The sequence below is a fragment of the Chenopodium album genome, chromosome 23, assembly GCF_948465745.1.
Source record: "Chenopodium album chromosome 23, dcCheAlbu1.1, whole genome shotgun sequence".
Classification (NCBI taxonomy): Eukaryota; Viridiplantae; Streptophyta; class Magnoliopsida; order Caryophyllales; family Amaranthaceae; genus Chenopodium; species Chenopodium album.
The window spans coordinates 39,093,696-39,113,326 of NC_137856.1; the positions used below are offsets into that span (position 1 = coordinate 39,093,696).

The 19,631-nt window shown below is 35.9% G+C and overlaps 3 protein-coding genes and 1 non-coding gene across 5 annotated transcripts; 1 reads left to right on the forward strand and 3 right to left on the reverse strand.

The window, feature by feature from the left end:
* Positions 1 to 1,294: 1,294 nt before the first annotated feature.
* LOC145609197 (pentatricopeptide repeat-containing protein At4g25270, chloroplastic-like) lies at positions 1,295 to 3,314 on the reverse strand. The gene has a single exon (XM_081664743.1). It carries the CDS (start codon positions 3,173 to 3,175, stop codon positions 1,586 to 1,588), a length of 1,590 nt encoding a protein of 529 aa, XP_081520869.1. The 5' UTR covers positions 3,176 to 3,314; the 3' UTR covers positions 1,295 to 1,585.
* A 468-nt stretch (positions 3,315 to 3,782) lies between these two features.
* Positions 3,783 to 8,317, reverse strand: LOC145608518 (putative UMP-CMP kinase 2). Of its 2 annotated transcripts, XM_081664133.1 has the most exons (9): positions 8,211 to 8,317; positions 6,501 to 6,554; positions 5,719 to 5,773; positions 5,481 to 5,598; positions 5,228 to 5,390; positions 4,993 to 5,073; positions 4,787 to 4,894; positions 4,476 to 4,541; positions 3,783 to 4,132 (listed from the first exon to the last, which is right to left on the reverse strand). In XM_081664133.1, exons 1-9 carry the CDS (start codon positions 8,286 to 8,288, stop codon positions 4,118 to 4,120), a joined length of 738 nt encoding a protein of 245 aa, XP_081520259.1. In that variant the 5' UTR covers positions 8,289 to 8,317; the 3' UTR covers positions 3,783 to 4,117. The 2 variants fall into 2 exon arrangements, with proteins under 2 accessions (XP_081520259.1, XP_081520260.1); XM_081664134.1 differs by lacking the exons at positions 3,783 to 4,132; positions 4,476 to 4,541 and adding an exon at positions 4,637 to 4,691.
* Positions 8,318 to 8,999: 682 nt separating this feature from the next.
* Positions 9,000 to 9,073, forward strand: TRNAI-AAU (transfer RNA isoleucine (anticodon AAU)). Its single transcript has one exon. It is a non-coding gene; the product is annotated as a tRNA-Ile (tRNA).
* A 610-nt stretch (positions 9,074 to 9,683) lies between these two features.
* Positions 9,684 to 17,864, reverse strand: LOC145607608 (putative serine/threonine protein kinase IRE). Its single transcript, XM_081663206.1, has 16 exons — positions 17,423 to 17,864; positions 16,699 to 16,766; positions 15,081 to 16,550; positions 14,337 to 14,509; positions 13,947 to 14,196; positions 13,333 to 13,425; positions 13,048 to 13,188; positions 12,810 to 12,902; positions 12,190 to 12,394; positions 12,012 to 12,097; positions 11,482 to 11,570; positions 10,904 to 10,955; positions 10,762 to 10,818; positions 10,509 to 10,682; positions 10,334 to 10,414; positions 9,684 to 10,195 (listed from the first exon to the last, which is right to left on the reverse strand). The coding sequence occupies exons 1-16, from the start codon at positions 17,862 to 17,864 to the stop codon at positions 10,106 to 10,108; spliced, it is 3,564 nt and encodes a 1,187-aa protein (XP_081519332.1). The 3' UTR covers positions 9,684 to 10,105.
* Positions 17,865 to 19,631: the final 1,767 nt, after the last annotated feature.

Genomic DNA, 19,631 nt, shown 5'->3' on the forward strand with positions numbered 1-19,631 from the left:
CATGTAATGCAATAACATTGAAGGTGGTTGTGCTTATATAGTGAAGAGGTTGGATTTAAGGTAATAAATTGAAAGGGTAAGGTGTTCACATGTCTTTGTTCTTTTTCCACTTTTGGGAGGACCCATTTTGAGTTGGATTTGTGTTAGATTTCACAACTAGTGCTAGTATAACTAATGTTTCCTTGGTTTTTACTAGGTCATTCTTTAATGACAAGTATGGGCACACTAATAATATTTGCAAGCTGGTTTTGATCATGTATGAAACAGATGTGTACAATAATAAGTCGGATGGGCTTTTTGTGTGCGGCCGTTTAGTTACAGGTAGGAATCATGAAGTGATACATATTTTCAAAAAACTTACAATCTTAGCTACTTAGACTATTAGGATAGTGCGGAGCATAAAATTACCGAGTTCATAACTAAAAGGTTAAAATTGCATATGAGAGGTCTTACATGACATTAAGAGACTAGATAAGCAATTTCTTCCATTTTGTCGTTACTTGTGTATTTGTACAAGCAATGCAACTCCAAAAGTTTTCACTCTTGTGCTTTTGTCAACTGCATCAGCCAATCAAGAGTGTCCATTTTTCAATCATAATGATGCTTTAAGTGCCTAAAGTCTACCTAAAACAGTCCACAGTGTATGAACTTAATTGTATGCTTGGGGGCTTTTGAATTACGGAGTTAATCATTATTAATTATAACAATTTGGCTGTTTTTCACGCTAAGCAGCATCATGATTGCTTCAAGAAGTACATCATTAGGGTCATAACAAATTTACACGTATTATTATAGACTAAAATACTGCCCTTCCCAAATCATTATATGGTGTTCCTGATAGTACAAGGACTAGTAAAGAACACAAGTAGTGTTTGATCAAAACGAATCCAATATAATGACCAAATAATTTTGACCCGAATAAAGCTATCTAAACCCGACTTGAACCGAACACGAGAACTATAAAACTACCTTTTGGAACTTCAATTGCCTAGGTGGTACAATCCCACTGTCATAGTCTCATACTGTCATAGATGAGCTTGACTTTCTGGTACTCCGTACTTAGTATAGACATAGACCAACTTCTTCCTAACCTTCTTAAGCCTTAATGGTGCAGCAAAGTAAAGGGTAGATAGACGTGCAATCTGATAGTTGAACATTGACAAAGGAATTCAACATCCCATACAACAATCACATCTTATTCGAATAGACTTTATTAACAACTTTCCAATATTGGCAAAAGTTATTCAACATCCCATACAACAATCACATCTAGTAGTATTAGAATAGACTTAACAACTTTCCAATTATGTACAGTTTCAGTGTTACAAGCATTGAAGTATGATACTTTGTAATAATAGTAATAACAGAAGAAAACATGCAACAATGATCTTCCTGCAAGCAACCTTCAGTGAGTACGTTTCTGTGGATCGGATTCTCTCCGGTATCTTGGACTGTTACTTGGGCAGAGAAACTAGAGGGGAGGTTCAGATATACCTGTGTCTACCATCACTATATCATACCTCTAAGCCTCTAAGGAGACTTCTAAATCTGAGAGTTTAAAGCAGTCAAATTTTCATGCTATCTATTAGTCTAAACCTCTGTCTACCATCATTGCTCTCACTCTTTCTGAATCTTCTGATCGACCCAATTTGTCATAAATCCTTATTAGCAGTTCAAAGTTATGCTCATTATCGGGTTCCAGATCGAAAAGATGCTGAGCAGCAAGCTCACCTATCTCTGCATTGGCATGTAGGAAACAAGCATACAGCAAAGCTCCCCAAACTGTTGGACCAGCCTCAAACTCCATTTTCCTTGTTATAATCTCATAAGCTACATGAATCAACCCTGCTCTTCCGTAAAGGTTTACCAAACAAGCATAATGCTCCATTACCGGGGTGATTTCATACTCGTCTGTCATCTGTGAGAAGAAAGACTCCCCTTCATTTACCAAGCCTAGATGTGCACAAGCTGATAACAGAGCAACAAATGTGATGGCATCAGGTATTGCACCAGTGTTCTCCATCTGCTCAAAATATGTTAATGCTCTAGGATCATTTCGATGTGCAGATATGATCGAATTCCACGAGACAATATCCTTTTCTGGCATGTAGGAAAACAACCACCGGCATTGATCCAAAAGGCCATGATTGGAGTAAAAAACAATCAGAGAATTTGTGATAGGCAAACTCCATTCTAGACCTCGACGAAGAACCCAACCATGCATCTGGCCTCCAATTTTTAACAACGAAATCCTAGAGACAACTGTTGATATGGTAACATGATCAGGCTCATATCCAGCATTAAGCATGTCATGGAAAATCTCCATTGCCTTTGTTAACAGTCCATGGTTAAGATAGCCTAGTATCATCGAATTCCACGAAACCAAATCCTTGTAAACAATCTTGTCAAATACTTTCCTGGATTTCACAATGTCACCACATTTAGCATACATGTCTACAAGAGCATTCAACACAAACACATCATTGAAAAATCCATATCGAACAACATGTCTATGTAATTCCTCCCCAACACAAATCGAACCGATTCCACCACAAGCCATTAAAGCTCGAGGAAAAGTATGACTATCAGGCTCAACACCCTCTTCTTCCATCTGAAAGTAAATTGCAAGAGCATCCTCAAACAAACCCAACTCAGCATACCCAGAAATAAGAGAATTCCAAGCAAAAGCAGAGTCATCTCTCCTAGGCATTTCATCAAACAGTTGGTGTGCTTCCTCAATACGGCCATTCGTCGCATACAACCTAAGCAATTTTGACACAACCCCAGCATTTTTGCTCAAAATCTTTTGTGGGATTAATCGGTGAATTCTAATCCCATGATCAACGGCCTTCAATCGGAAGCAAGTTTCAAGAAGAGAACAATAAGTTTGAGTATCAACAATGATGCCATTTTTGAGTCTTGCTTCTTCAAGATCACGAATAACTGCATCAAGAGCTTGAATTCTGGTTTGATTTTCTGGGATTTGTTTGATTGGAAGAAGTGGGGTTGAAGATGAAGGTAGAAATGAAAGATTGTTGCCTTTGTTAGGATTAGTTAGATGTGGATTATTGTATCTTGGTTTATGTTTTCTGGATATCTTAAGATTGTTAGAGATAGAATTGATAGTTAAAGAATAGGAATTGGTAGGAGTTGAAGCTGCTGAAGTTGCCAGCATTTTTGCAAGTTAACAATAGCCTATCCAAAAAAAATAAGCTAACAATATGAAGGGATAGGAAAAATCGTAATAAAAAGTTGTACTCGTATCAAACAACAATGTGAAAAGGGTATTCATCAATGTCAAATCTCGGGTTCTGTCAAATTAGAATTTAGTCTGATCCAGTTTTGTGTTCTAATGGAGATGATGAAGGTCTCTTGTATTAAATTAACTTTAGTTTTTAGAAAATACAAGTATAAATTGACATACTAACAAACCTGATAGTCAGTCACCGTAATAATATGCTGATCGTATAGTAGTCAATTAAATTATCAAAAAATTAGGATGAACAAGTTAGATATACATAATATTAACACAAATCCGTGCATGCACGAGCTTAAAACTAGTAAATTCTAGTACACATTTGAGTTATTGTTAATGTGTTGAGACTTTTGACAAAATATAAATTAGTCAGCATAAAAATGAAGCATTCCAGTGTCAGCAAAGATGAACAATTTACCAGTTGAATGTCAGACAATAGTCTGCACCATCAGGATTTGCAATATTGATTTATAGTATGTGCCTATATAATGAAAATGAAAAGGCAAAAAAGATGGAAGTGGACAAATAGTAAAAATCATCCACTCCTCCCAAATTCCCAATATAATGGAAAATTATCATGTAAAACTGAAAATCTATACAAAGTATTTCATCTTCATTTTTAAACTCGTAATATTATCCACTCCCTAGCTTGAGATGGAAGCAGAATTGGGGATAGATGATATCATCTACTCCCAGAGTATCTATAGAGTATCGATCCCTCTTGTCTTGAGAAGGATGTGATATTGTAATTTTAGCTCAAAGAATGAAACTGGTCGACCTTCACAGAATTACAGGAGTCAAGAAGCATCCATCTGGGAAAAAAAACAGGATCTCCTTCATTACTCTTTCTCCATCGAGCCATCATCTAATTATTGGCTGCCAATAAAAGACCAGGAATATTAAAATTATAGAAAAGCACAGAAAGGAAGCTCACAGAAGCCAAAATATACATGATAACATAGGGAAATGGCAAGAAATAGTGAGAGTTAGCAGGGGAGGCTCAAATTTAATGGGTACGTTTGCATACTGGAAAGGACAAAAGAACCCTGTAATGTAGTTTCTAGTTTGTCAAGGTTCATGCAGAAATCCTATTGATTGATTTTAAAGGAGTGTTAAGTTTCTTCCTAAGAATGTTGTGTGTGTCAAGAGAAAAAGAGCTTCCAGCCATCCCTCTTATCTAGAACATGCCTCATGCGGACACCCATCCCCATGGATTTACCTCATATGCAGAAAAAACCTCACGAACTTGCTGAAATATTTCATCTTCAGTTCCAACTCCGTTAATCTGCATAGACAATATTTTATTTGGGTTACTATGATCATCAACAAAAAACCTACTTAAAAATACCACTTAGTACCAAAGCAAGGAATAATAGATACTTTGTATATGCTATCAATGTCACAGCCCCATGGTGCTCTATACAAAACATAATTTCTGCAACAAACAACACCAGAAAAATACTGGCTCACTACTATTTACTACTACAACTTGGACTTATTCCAAAAGGCAAACGATATATCAATAATTACCGTGTGTAGTATCCCTTTCTTGGAGTAGTATTTGACAACAGGAAGACTTAATTCCTTGAACACTTTTAGACGAGTTTTAACTGTTTCATCATTATCATCAACCCTTCCCTACAACAAAGAAGAGACATTACTCATTACATACATGAGCTTCCAAAAAAAGAAAAAAAATTTGCAAACTAGATTTTTACCCTTAAAATTCAAAGCACCTGTTTACGGTTTAAGATTCTATTCACCATCACTTCTTCAGGGCAATCGAAAAAAAGCACAAGGTTTGGATCAGCTCCAATCTGCATCAGAAACAAGACATATAAAACAAAAATTAGACTCACAGAAACAGACAAACAAAAAAAATATTAGTACATTAGGAAGAGTGGAGAAGATAGGATAACAGGTCAAAAATTGCACAAAAGCCAGCCTTTACAGAAAGAAAAGGAGACTCACGATTCGCTCATAAGCCAACCGATTCTCTTCAGTTCGTGGGAATCCATCAATCAGGAACTTGTGATTTTGATTACCTGGAAAACTGATAGCCTTCTGGATTAACTTGACCGTAACCTCTGAAGGAACAATTTTTCCCTCTTTGATGATTTCAAGAATCATCGACCTGAAACATAAGTTTTGCAAGTTACTTTTCAGTCTCACAAGGTAAATATCAAGAGCATACAATCAGTTGATGAGAGAAATGTGGTAGTACCCATGTTCACTTTTAGAGGAAATTTCATGTCTTAACAGGTCTCCTGCACTCAAATGTGTAAATCCATATGTCTCTACAATCTTTTCACACTGTGTACCTTTCCCGCTTCCAGGACCACCTATGAGCATAAGAATTAGTCAATTAATAATGCACGTTAAAAATATTAACATTTCTGATTGTCAAGTGTACACCCTCTAGCATCAAGAACATATGGCCATAAATAAACCATGAGTACTACCCAGGACAAAAGCTACGAATTGTGGCTTCTCTTTGGACAAAATTCCACCTTGTACCTGCAGCAGATAAGAAAAATTAAGCATAAACACCTGAAATTTACGTCATAACCATATAGCTACAGTTTGAAGGCCACCAACAGTTCAATGTATGCGAAAAAATGAATACTATAGCCCATCACAACTCCCAAGGGATGCAAACCATCCAAGTGCTTTTAGTAGGATAATGTTTATTGACACCACTAAAAGATAGAAACCATCAGACTCTGGTAGATGATAAATGGTGATGCTGCTAATCATTTTTAAGTAAATGTGGGAAGAAAATCTCATGCCAATGTCCATGGTAATGTGTGTCCATCCCAAATATCTCAAATCTTCATAAATTTTCATTACCGTATATAATATACCACTTTGGAGTGGTATTGAGTGGTTATGGGAAATTATGAAGAAAAACACATGTTTAGGGATGGAGTCTTTCAGCAACATTCCCAAAATATATGACCACTTACCAAATGGGCTGTCAACATAAAAAGATAGCCCATCATAAATAAAATTTTACAAGAATATTTAGGGGTTTTGTCCATGAGACAAAAGTAAATACTAAACACTGATATTGGTTTAGGCTAAACACACAATCCATGATACTTAGTAACTATAGGCAGGCCACCCTGCTCAAGCAAGATCCATTATAAAAAAAATCTTTATACTTGTATCCATCAATCACAAAAGGTAATGCAGTATATATCATCACAGAGTTTACTGCTAAAATTCAGTAATCACAAATTACCGGAAATGCGGTATCCGTACTAAATGTTTCCAGCATCCTTAAGCAGTGAGAAGCCTGAGTTTTATGAAACAGCAAGTCAGGTAGGTTAATGAAAGATGCTAACAAGAATTAGAAACTTCATTAAGTAATAGTCAGAAAAGCACATGAAGGAGCTCTGAGTGGGAACTACCAATCACAATATATCACACCACAATCATATTGAAATATTCGTGAGAATTGCGTATAAAGACAACAGCATATACTTCATGACTAGATAATAAATGGATAAATGTATGCCTCTACTTGCTCTAAAAACCTGTTCCTACTGAGACTATATTCAGCTATACTGCATCCTGCCCACCCCCAACCCCCGTGGGCACCCCTTTTGTTCAACTTGAAGAGCGCCACCTTTTATAATATTTTACCAAGCAAAAGAGGCCACTGACAATTTTACAGAAGCATAAGTTAATGCCCAGTGCAACAGTGCAAGTGGCTGGGTGAGGGGCAGGGGAAGTTTAAGTCCCATATAGTGTAGTCTGAGCATTGAGAATCAAAGCATCCATAGGCCAAAAGCACCTTTCCCTCCAAAAAAAAAAAAAAAAAAACCTAGAAGCACCTAGTTAGTACTTCCTCATAACTCTCTTAGTCACATTGAGATAACAACTCCAAATCAAGCATCCCAAATTCCATATATTCTACTCTAGGACATTTGCTTTGAATTGTTAAAACCCTTCTGAAAAAAGAAACAACCAATGTCACCATACTTGAAGAATAACATGATTGGTAAAGAGATATTGATGAATCAATAAGCTCACCCTAACCAAATAAAAGTTTCGTGAAAGTAAAGAACTAATCATTAATTGGCCGAGACTAACTCATGGACACATAACTTAAAAACCATCCCTTTCGCTTATATAAAGCATGAAAAAAAAAAATGCACTGAAGCACCAGAAAAGAATTATTTCTTAGAGAATAGACCTGAAGGCTAATAGTTTCCTTATGAAGCTCACAACTTCATACAATTACAACAATAAACCTCCAATCATGACTAAGTTAGGTGCATGTTAGAGCATGTACTCGCAACTTTAGGGACAGCCGATAGACCCTTCTTTCTCCCTTTGATTATTACCACATCATTCGAGAGCATGTACACAGTACACTATGCTCTCAAGTCCACAGAAGCATAACATTAATAAATAAACCTATTCTCTTAATGTCCAAACAGAAAAACTCAAAAAAGGGATCTTAGATACTGCATTTTCAGATGATATTCATAGTAATCTTTACCAAAATTAATTTGATCGAGATCTAACAAATAGATTAACCCATTTAAAATCACTCAAAATAAAACTATGGGATTCAACAGTAAAACTCAAAGCAAGGCTCTCAAAAAAGCTAGTACCCAGATCAAAAAGGAACCACCCACAATTTCAAATATTGCCATTGACATAATTTCCAATCTAACAGTCAATCTCCAAAGAATCATTAGCTCATCAATCTTAAAAAGTCTACTTTTTCAACATTTCTACTTATTTATTCCAAAGGGGTTTACTTTTTCAACATATAATACTGAGTACTCAGCTAAGATTAACAAAACCCAGAACATTCAGCCCAAATAAAATCATGTAATATGCATTAATAAACCAAATTTCTTTCATAAAACAATGAAAATATAGAACACCCAGAAATTAAACATAGCAAGATTATAACAGAAAAGCCAAAAAAATGTACCTGATTGACATAGGAAATAAGAGATGAATTGGGAGTTTGAAGAAGAGGAGAGAGATGGGAAGAGATGCGTCTCAACATTATTCTAATTGTATGTGTGCTTGGATGCAAATTTGTGGGACGGTTTTCATAATTTGATTCCGCCTTGAGTTTCACTGAGACATTTCGTCGAACAGTTAGTAGGGGTGAGCAAAAATTTAGGGTACCCTGATGTAGAACCGGAACCTGTTCGGAACCGCAGGTTCCAAACCCGGAACCTGTTGAACAGGTTCTGGTTCCGGGTAATAAAATTAGGAACCTGTTGCAACAGGTTCCGGTTCCGGGTAATAAAATTTTGGACCTAGAACCTATAGGGTACCCTGTTAGTACATGTTCCCTATAGGATACATGAAACCGAAACCTATATGGTATTGAATATTCTAGACAAGTAGTGTTGGTTTGTTATATTTGAAGCAGTTTACTAAAGTTGTAAGCTTTTATTGTGAACATCCATTTTTAAAAATATAGAATTGTCACAATTATCAAGTAACTATTAAGCTTACTTTGAAAAACAAGGTACCCTGTTTAGGAACCGGAACCTGCAGGTTCCGGTTCCGGTTCCCAATTCTTAGGAACCTGTTGCAACAGGTTCCGGTTCCGGTTCCTATTTTTAGGAACCTGTTGCAACAGGTTCCGGTTCCGGGTACCGATATTTTTACAGGGTACCCTGCTACGCTCACCCCTAACAGTTAGGATGCAAACGTAAAAGTATTTTTGGGAGGAATAATTAAAGAGATAAACATTGAACAAAATGGCCTATTAGCTCAGCTGGTTAGAGCGTCGTGCTAATAACGCGAAGGTCACAGGTTCGAGACCTGCATAGGCCAAATTTTTTAAGAATACCATTTTTTATTAATTGACGCGTTTTAATTTGGCAAACAAAAATTCAAACCATCACCTCCGGGCTCCGGCTATGAAAACGCTAATAATGGCAAATTTCAAAAATTCGCTCCCAAAACTTCCACTACTCCCACCAAATTTAAATATATTTTTTAAAATTTATCGTGCATTAGCACGAGTACGTTTTAGTATATCATAAAAGAGAAGTATGAAGTAAGATTTACTATTTTATTATGTACAATTGCATTAAGTAGGTACAGTCATACAGATAACCAAAACATCTCAATTTTCGAAATACCGCACCCAAAGTTAATAACGGAGCTTTCACGATGTTTAAATGTTGAACATTCAAGGATAAATGTCGTACGAGTACTACATAACTGTGGAATATATAAAACACAAATGGATTTGTCACTAATAGATATACAACAATGCATGTATTTGATAATAATTCGTATCAATTAGAAATTTCTCATTGCTTAATTTTCCATAGGACGATAAAATGCCAAGGCTAACCCTACTTATGGTTATATTGCATTGAAAATATGTACAAGCTGATGATGAGCATTCATATTAGTTGTTAGGTTAAAGTTCAAGTTAACAATGTGCAAAAATGCAAAATTTTCATATACTCGAACAGGATTCTATTTACAAGGGGGAACCATACTTGGCCGATAAGAAAGTATCCACATTTTGTAGCACTAAGAAGTTCCCATTTCCTGTTAAGCTATAACTGATTAATGTTACAAGGAAACTACAACAATAGAACCTCCAGAATGGACCAAAAATCTCAGTCTAGGGAGGCTATTAGGGACAAAGAGCTCCTGTAGACCTGGACAAGGCAGATTTGACACTTTCTGCATCTTCGATTGCTGGAGACTCTTCTCCTGAACCGTGAGGTCGAACAGAGCTTTATTCCCCTCATGTATTAGCAGGGAGTTAGGAGTGTTAACCTGAAGTTCGTAACAAAAATGACATGTTATTCCAATAAATAGCTAGTATAATGTTTCTCAAGTTTGTCATCGCATGGAAGGCTCAGATTGATCTTGTTCTTCCCTAATGCTCTTCACTACCATATCATAGTTAATAGATGCCAGATTCGAGATGTTCTGTTACATAGATAAATCAACGAATAAGCACGAGTTAATTAAAAACAAATAAAATCACAATGGGATGCTGTTTCCATTAATAGTAATAATTCAAAAGATATTTCTTAAAGGGGACAGAAGCATCTAAAAATATCTGACCTTGAAAGAAAAGTTGCTAAAGGAGTACTTCACTGTTAGGTCCCTATTTCCGAAATCTGCCAAATTACCACATTCATCTCTCTGGTTCACATATCAGAAATGATAATTAGTAAAAGAAACAAGTGCAATCTGGTTAAAACAATTATTACACTGACCAGAAAAGAGTTAAACTTACATCTTCATCAGCTGCATTGCTAAAAGTTCCACTGCTAAAAGTATCACTGCAACTCTCAGACATGTAATCAAAGTCACTAGCTCCAAATACTTGATCTTCCTCCGGATTCCATACATAGCGGCTCATAAAGTAGCCAGTATCAAAAGCACCTTCGGTTGAAGGTACAAACATAGCCTACAAAGAGACACATCAGTAGACAAGCAATGGATTACCTACCTGATAGTTATTTAAGAAGAGGAGATTCAAACGGTACCTTCTGTCTCGCTAGGGTATCCCAGTTAACATCCTTGAAGAAAGGATGTAACTTCACCTGTATGATCAATTCCAACTATCTTAAATTTCCACATTCAAAAATCTGCCCACATAATCTAAGTAGCTAAGTTTAACTCTTTTACCTCTCTGGCCCCTGTAGCTCCTAGTCGTTGAACAGGATTTTCTATCAATAATCTGTCATAGGAAAAGATACAATTAAAGAAAAATTATCCATTACTTAATCATCTTCAGTTATAACATTTTGTGGAAAGCTACATGCACACTACAGCATTTCAGCAAGTTGTAGGCTGTAGCATGTCTTGTGAAATAAAACTTTGCATACTCTAGGTTGTAAAAGTCTTGAGGAATAAAAAATATACTACGTATATACTAAGAAGGGTATCTAGTAATACTCCAGTAGATACCTCTTTGCTAGCTAAAATTTGGTGTAAATGTGTGTTCCCACTCCCACATAATCCCAGTTGGTTTGGGACTTTGGGGGATATGTTGGATTGTTTGAGAAAATTTTTGGTTCAAGTGGACTTGGGATATAGTCAAGTTTAAGTTTGATGTGTGTGTGTTGGGAAAAGGGGGGGGGGGGGGGGTGCGGGGGAAGGGTATTTCTTTATAAGAACAAGACCAATTAGACTGTAGCATCAAATGCTATTTCAGAGCAGCTCAAAATTTCAATGTGAAAGGTTGTCTAAGGCAGAAAACTTACTTGTTAATTAAGTCATATGCTTCATAACTCATTTCCTCATGTATCTTGGGCCAAGGGATATCATGATTCATAATGTTGTCAAAAATTTTCTGAATGAGAAAAGGAGACATCAATTACAACATGCAAAGAAACCTTAATCACGATGATGACAGAAATTTCATTAAAGGGATAAAGCCAAGATAATATCTCAATGCAACGGTCCAGTCTCAGCAATAGGTATGAATAGCATTATGGCAAATTTATCGATTCATGGGTAAAGGATGCCAAAGAGAACAATGCAAGCATCCTAATGAATTAGTGAAGGCTATAGCTATTGTAATTTGCTACGCCACCATTTTGCTAATTTTATAGATTAAAAGATAAATTTCAATTCTACATAATATATTGATGACTTTAGCAAATGGTTCATTAAACAATTACTGCCCGAGTCATGGGCAAACAACCGCCATGAAGGCCGAAACATTTATCATTACTGCCAACCAGATCAATTAAGAAACCATTTCCATCTCCTATATGAACTGACTAGTCACCTGAGGGCTTTCTGCATTGAATGGTGGAATTCCTACAAGCAGCTCAAAGAGAATAACACCTACAGACCACCAATCAGCAGTTGCACCTGGATAAAATTGTAAAGTCTGATTTAAGGGATATGAAACAAGCAGAATAAACTACTATAGCATAAATAAAGGCAAAAGAGACATTTCAGACCATGTCCCATGCCAAGAAGTATCTCTGGTGCTAAATAATCAGGAGTCCCAACAACAGAGTGTTTCTGACGTTGCTCTCTTGGTGATTGATCAAATGCAGAACCAGGTTTCTCATCACCCAAAAAACCAGAGTTGCCAACTGATGGACCTGATAAGTCATCAGTACTGTTGATAAGTCCAACTTTAGAAAGCCCAAAATCTGTCAACTGCAGCAGTAGGCATAAGAGATTTGTGAGAAATGACAAAGGAAATCAATTAACATTATCAAGCACAATAATATACTTCAACAACCGTATTACATACATAAAGGTATAGACATAAGGCATGACAGAAGTATTATAGTTATAGTATACTAATGTAATGAGGAGAAAACGAGTTCTTAGAATTGTTTCCTATTGTCCTTATTCATTTTTCTCTGTGTGCCCAAACATTGCCTGTGCTTCGTGATATAGAATATTACAGTATAAAATATATGAGGAAAAAATGAATATTATCTTTCTTGTGCTTTTCCATATAACCTAAGCAATTCGGTATCACTATAGTTAAACAAATCTCCAGTTAACCAATAAACAATGAGAGTTAAATCATCAGGTAAAAGTTATATTGAAAAGAGACATTGACCTTAATGTGACCATCAGGCCCAATCAACAAGTTGTCAGGCTTCAGATCTCTATGGATAACATTTAGTTTATGCAAGTACTCCAATGCAAGAACCTGAAATGAAGGGGGTTAATTGGAAAGAAGGAAAAGTAGATAGCTAAGAGATATAGAATGCAAGTGTAAAAACACGAAATACAAAGTATTACATAAGACTACCCTAAGGAGAGTTGTAGCAGAAAAGGAGGTGAAGCATACTTACAACTTCAGCAATATAAACACGGACCATATCTTCATCTAAGCATCCAAGATTTCTTAGCAAAGAATAAAGGTCACCTCCATTTAAATATTCCATTACCAGGTAAAGATTTTCTTTGCAAGTGAAAGAGTAATAGAATCTGACCTGCTCATCACCAGATAATGAAAGTGAATTAGACAACTTGTTTACATCTGTATTTAAAAAAAGAAAGAAAGGAAAAAAAAAAGAAAAAAAAGAGAGAGAGAGAGAGAGAGAGAGAGAGAGCAGAGTTGCAAAATCCCTTCCTACCACAAAAGGATTTCTTGTCGTTATCAGAATATTCCGCTCAGCCAATATACTTTCTACTGCATTCTTGCGGATCATATCAGCTTTCTTCAAAACCTGAAAGAATGATCATGACATCCAAATAACTGATCCATTCTTTAAAAGAAGGTTGGGGTGAACCGGAGAACAACAACATAACATAGGAATATATGAGTGAACATATTTTGTGTCAATAGAAAGTTAGGAAAACATGAAGAGAAAATGGTGGTGAGGTTAAATTTTAAATATGTGAGCAACCCGATGAATCAGACAATCATGTATTCTCTCCTATTAGTTCTATAAAGAATGATTATTTTACAATCAACTGCCCAACCTCACTTCTAAGGGATAGATTTTTGCCTATCAGCTATCTGCATAGGTATTAACTAGATTGGTAAAATTTTAATAAATTTTTATCAAATGATGACTCTTAAGAAACTGAGTCACTCCCTCCTTGCCACTCCCCACCCCACTTACCTAAATAAGTACACCCTTCATGTCTAAACCTAAGCAGCTTGAGACATGGACTGAAGACAGATTTCCCACACAATAATAACTAAAATTATATAGTGGAAGGGCAGTTTAGCAGTAGCTCTCACTTTTATAGCAAATAAGTCACCAGTTGCTCTTTTCCTAGCAAGGAAAACCCGTCCGTATGCTCCTCTGCTAATTGGTTTAATTATTTCGAAATCTTCTATTGATGTCCTGTCCTTGGTACTTGTATTAATTGGACTTGTTCGTAAACTTCGTGTGGCTTCATCTTCCACTGAACTATCTTCATCAGCCAATGTTTGAGATGAGTGGACTTTTTCATCTTCTATCTGGGCATATAGTTGGACATATTTCTCCCTAATAATACGTACAACAAAAAGAATAAAAAATAAGGTAAAGTATTAAACAATAAGATTAAAGCTACTTGTATTATTAAAATGTGAATGTATTATAGAATAAGCAAAAGAATAAGAGTTTTATTAAGTTGTTGAGCTCACTGCAGAAGTTTCTCTATGCGCCTTCCAAACGTCTCAACAACAAGAGCATCAACTTTTCTATCCTGGATGGAATACTTAAGGTCTTCAAGACGGTCAATCATATACTCCAATGTGCTGTAATCATGTTTGTTTACCCTGGCAATAGAACGAGCAATATCCAACAGCTTCTTAATCTGCATATATGTGGTCTTGTCAGTAATTTGAATCAAGAGTACCAATCTTAAAGTAGCAGTGCCATGGATTGATCTTCCGATATTTGATGCCATTTATAATTATAAAAAGAAGACAGCTGAGGTTGTGAACATTAAAATATTATTTATATTTATCATTTCATTAATTTAAGCAAAACAGTGAGCCAATATATTCTGGACTCAGGAATGTGGCATTTGAAGTTATAGTTGAATAGACTGATGCAAGCGGATAAAGGTCAAAAACAAATTAACGTACAATACGATTAGAATAAAACATAGGAAGAGTCTTCTAACACTCCATCTACTCAAGCAATGTAGTGGCCAAGAAATGACCACACTATTCTCATTTCTATAGTTCAGCACCAATGACCTCACTCACCTTAGAACTACTCCTTTTTCAGGTAGACCAGACACACCTGAGGTTATGATCAGACTAATAATCAAGCTACCACAATAATTCTAGGGCAAAGGAAGACACCAAATCCATGGAAAGATTCAGTTGATAAAAAAAAAACCTTGAAAGAAGAGAATAATTTGTGAACAAATTTTGCACCTGCTGATTGTTTTCATGCTCAGATATTGATTTCCTTTTGTGCAGTAGCAATTCTATCTGGTTTGTACGTGGTGTTAATGGTGATCTTGGTGTTGAGCTTCCTGCTGATGAAGTCTTCTTATTGACATCAGGAGAGCAATGAGTCTCACATGATATGCCTGGAGAGAAGTTCAAATCATACATGGCAAAACAATTTTCAGCTTCAGGAATACAATCGAGCATATCATCAGATAATTTGTAGGACAAGTCATTTTTCCTAGGTGACAACCCATCCATCTCTTCTGGCATACTGGAGGTAGATACTCTAGTCATATCAGGGCTAGTGCTTTTTGGCGTCCAGGATTCCAGTATTTTCTCAAGAGTTTCTGCAACTCTCTCCAACCGATCATTTACAGTTAATCCCTTCAGATCACATCTATCAGCAATTGTACAGATTCTAGAGTGCTCCTCCACAAACACAATTGGTATTTCAACCTCACAAATGCGGCAGACTATAAAATTTTCATATGTAATTTGTTGTTGGTCTCCCCAAACAACTTTTCCTCCCATAGATGTATCTGTGTTTTCTGGACAAGATCCAGGAGTTCCTATTGGTTCATCTTTATTCTGAAAGGCACCTGACTGGTCCTTAGATGGTGTGTTTACAGCATCAGGATCTCTCCTGTTTTTTTCAGCAGCAGATGGAAACTTCTTCCAAGAAGACATTCTATAGCTACTTGTCGTTGAATCTTGACTTCTGGCCGTGCCAACCTCAGCCCCATCAGCACCACTAATGTAGAGATGATCATGTTTCAATGTCAGACTGGGTTGCTGTCTATCTGATTTCTTCCGCAGCTTCTCATTCCTATCCTTCTCGGCAAGTGTATTGTCAGAGTCAATACTTTCTAACCCAGGGACTTTCTCTGGATAGACTCCAAGATCACTCAGCTTGTGAAGGTTCAAAATGTGCTCTTCTACATAGCCACTCTCCTTCTGAAACTGAACAAGTCGAGTGCAACGAGTCAAGATAAAGAGAAGGCGAGAATGAGCACGCTTAAGTGTACCCATTGGTAGTTCTTGTCTGCGATCATCAAGATCCTGAACAATGATCTCACACTTAAACCAAAATTCCTCTGAAGACATAGTTGCACACTGACGAGATATAAGTAATAGATCCTCCAAGCCCTCCCTCGAATTTGATTCACACTCAGTGTTTTTCTCAAGTATACAAACTAAATCCGCAGCAAAGATCCCCAAGTCAACATTTACCTCCTCCTTCAGATTATCAAATTTTTCCCTAATCATTACCATAACCTCCTCCATATGACCAAATGCTCGAGACTTCAAAAAGGGATAAGGGCGAACTCCCTTAGAGTTAAGCTCATGAGAAAAGCTTTTTACATCTGGTGTTTTCTTTTTACGACCACTTGTAACTCGCAAAACAGCCTGGAAACGGGGAGACTGCATCTCCTTTATCAGTGATGCATTTCCCTGAAAAAACAAAAGCACAAATGGCAAGAAATTAGACCAACTACATTACATAGAGATGTAGAAGTAGTAGGAGACTAGGAGTCAAGTTTTTTTTTTTTTTTTTTTTTTTTGAAGCTGACAAAACTATTTTCAAGAATGCATCCATTACCTCAAGACCAGCATTTGTGGGTGATGAAAACTTAAGTGACTTCGACTGACTCCAAGTAACCTTTTTGCCTAAGAACAAACACATTCACCAAGTTAGCAATAGATACCAATACAAATGCCAAGTCTTCAATCTTCGGATTATGTTTGCCTCTAGCTTTTCGTAGATTTTAGCTTTATCAAAGGAGGGGCTAATGTGGCTGAGAAATGAGAATCACAAAAATCTTGTTCCACACAAGGGAAATATGGTATATATTCCAAACTTTCACATTAAGATAAGCACATTATCTTGTAAAACACCATGATTGGACTCCTCATTCTAAATCAAAGTACCTAAGTACCGCCTTACTTATGTCCTAAAAAATACGAAACTAGGCATTGCTTTTGGAAGTTATCACTATATTACACCTAGGTAGTGCAAAACCCAACATAAACTTAGGTCCTTGAAAAATATAACTTCCCAAATACTTTACCAGCTAAATTAAGTGACATTGACAAACATTCAACCCATTTTCACACCATAAAAATGCCAATCACCGGGTTTTTTCACCCGAGTACTCAACAATCTATGTCATACAAACTAACTAAAGAGATCTCAATTCTCAAACAATAACATCCCATGAAAAATAATCTAATTCCAATGCATTCCAATTCGAGCATATAAAATCGAACACAAACAATTAAATCAACACATATCAAGAGCAGATTGTTCGTAAAATTGAACAAACCTAGAAATTCAGCGGAAGAAAGGGAAGTAATATCAGGAACAACAAACTTCTTCCTGGTAACAGTATTCTCTCTTCTCTCCCCACTCCCACCTTTACTACCTTCATCCTTAACAACGTCTTCGGAACCCGACTTACTACTATTATTACCAAGAGGAGAACCAGCTAACGACGGAATTATGAGAGGAGGAATAATGGATGATCGAGTCCTAATACAATTCAATCCAAGCATAGCCGGCGCAATCGGAGACGCCTCATCATCTCCATCTTCGCCATTTTTATAATTATTGTTATGAAATTCAAATTCATCACCATCATTACAAACCCTAATTGGGTTTTCTGGAACCTGAATTTGGGGGAATTTCTTGAGTTTTGTTTTCGTCGATTTCGACTTCGGGGTCGTAGACGGCGTAGAAGCGGTGGTAGAGGGCGGAGAACCGGTCATGATTAACGGTGGCGGGAAATTAGGAAGGATAAGGGTAGAGAGAAAGAGGGAAAAAAGGGGTGTTTTGTGATATGATCGACATTGTTGGAATGGGTTACGTTGAGTGGACTGAGACAGAGGAGAGAGAAAGTTAGAGAGAGAAAGAGAGAGACCGTTAGAAAGATGAGAGAGATTTTCGCGGGAAATGGAAGGGTTGAGGGACACACGTAATGTGTTTTATAACCAACGTGGTTGCCACGAGTATTTGTGCTATTGTGCTATGCCACTAATTTTATACAAGTATTTATGTAATCTTTAAAAAATTAGATCCTTAATCAATTATAAGATTTATATAAACTTTTTCATATTGATATTTAATTATAATAATAATTTTTTATACTCGTCGTACTGGTATATAAAAAGATATTAAAAGGTTAAATTAATGTATTGGAATGCATGATAGTTCAATTATCGATCAATGTATATTTTCATAATAACAACTATTTGTATTATATGGTTTTCACTTGTACGAGTATATAAGAAGATATTACAAGGTTTATTAAATTAATGTGTTGGGATGCATGATATATACTCCAATTGTAGAGATTAATTGGGAATGGTGGAATCATATAAATGAGGTCAAGTTGTCAATTATATTGCATATGTGGATTATTAAGATAAGATTAAAAATTAGATCTTCCTCATAAGGGAAACTCCAAATTTATAGAGGATTGCAAGCTATTATAAGAAATCAATGTACATATATAGTACTTCTATACTTATATGTAGAGCAGATAACTAAGATATCTTACATTCATTCGTTATCCAATCCGCTGCTTATCTACTCTATTTGCTTATATGACTAATTTTTTAATGTGTCAAAATTTGAAAAAGTATCTTTATCTAGATAATGACACTTCTCCAACAAGGTATTTCATTTGCATGTAAAAACAGTGGTGCGTGGGTGTAGATTACCAATCTAATTATAATCGCATCTTACCTTTCAATCTTATACTATTGTAAATACAAAATTAAAAAAAAAATAAAAAAAAATACATGGACAAGTAATTGTAATAAATTGAACTGAGTAAAGTAGTTTTTATTAATAAAAAATGAATATCATTTTATACTTTTATAAAACTCTGATACACAACTAATGGCGAATTATGTATAGTACCATCTACGGAATTTGGGGTGAAGATACCCATTTCCTTTTTCCACTCGTTTCTAAGTGCTAGCACGATGCGGCATAACAAACAACATATCCATAAACTTCTATTTTATCTCTTCAATCTATATGGATTTGATTTAATTTCATTATAGTATCGAGTTTTTGGGGTAGTTTATTAATTAAGAAGAATCAAGTAACTTGTGACACTTCACACTTCAAATAAAAACACACGTTTTGTGCACGCAGGTGTAGGGATTGCTCTAGGCCACTTGGTTTTTGCAGGTATATAGTAAAAAGATAAGATAATTTAATGATCAAGTCTACAATATTGTGGTGCAACAAATAAATTGGAGATGGTAAGAGTGAAGTTGATGAAATTCCTACGAATGAATGAATGATAGATAAAATGAAATGAAAAATAATCTTTTCAAAAGAAGGGGAGTTTGAGATTATGAGTATCTTCGGCCAACTCTCAAAGTCAACATTGTCATTGAGCTAATATAGGTTGTTATTTTGAATTGATTATAAAACTAATTTGGTATGAGGGTAGCTGGAAGATAAAGGACTCATTGACGGATGAAGAATATGATAGGATTAATATACATCATACGGTATCT

Excerpts from the sequence above, each read along its gene's own strand:
- LOC145607608 (XM_081663206.1), bottom strand. The coding sequence starts at position 17,864 with ATGACCGGTTCTCCGCCCTCTACCACCGCTTCTACGCCGTCTACGACC. Across the intron at positions 12,098-12,189 it reads ACTTCTTGGCATGGGACATG|GTGCAACTGCTGATTGGTGG; the intron begins GTCTGAAATGTC and ends AATTTTATCCAG. Across the intron at positions 10,683-10,761 it reads ATACCCTAGCGAGACAGAAG|GCTATGTTTGTACCTTCAAC; the intron begins GTACCGTTTGAA and ends GTCTCTTTGTAG.
- LOC145608518 (XM_081664133.1), bottom strand. The coding sequence starts at position 8,288 with ATGTTGAGACGCATCTCTTCCCATCTCTCTCCTCTTCTTCAAACTCCC. Across the intron at positions 6,555-8,210 it reads TTATTTCCTATGTCAATCAG|GCTTCTCACTGCTTAAGGAT; the intron begins GTACATTTTTTT and ends CATAAAACTCAG. Across the intron at positions 5,774-6,500 it reads GTACGGATACCGCATTTCCG|GTACAAGGTGGAATTTTGTC; the intron begins GTAATTTGTGAT and ends TATCTGCTGCAG.
- LOC145609197 (XM_081664743.1), bottom strand. The coding sequence starts at position 3,175 with ATGCTGGCAACTTCAGCAGCTTCAACTCCTACCAATTCCTATTCTTTA.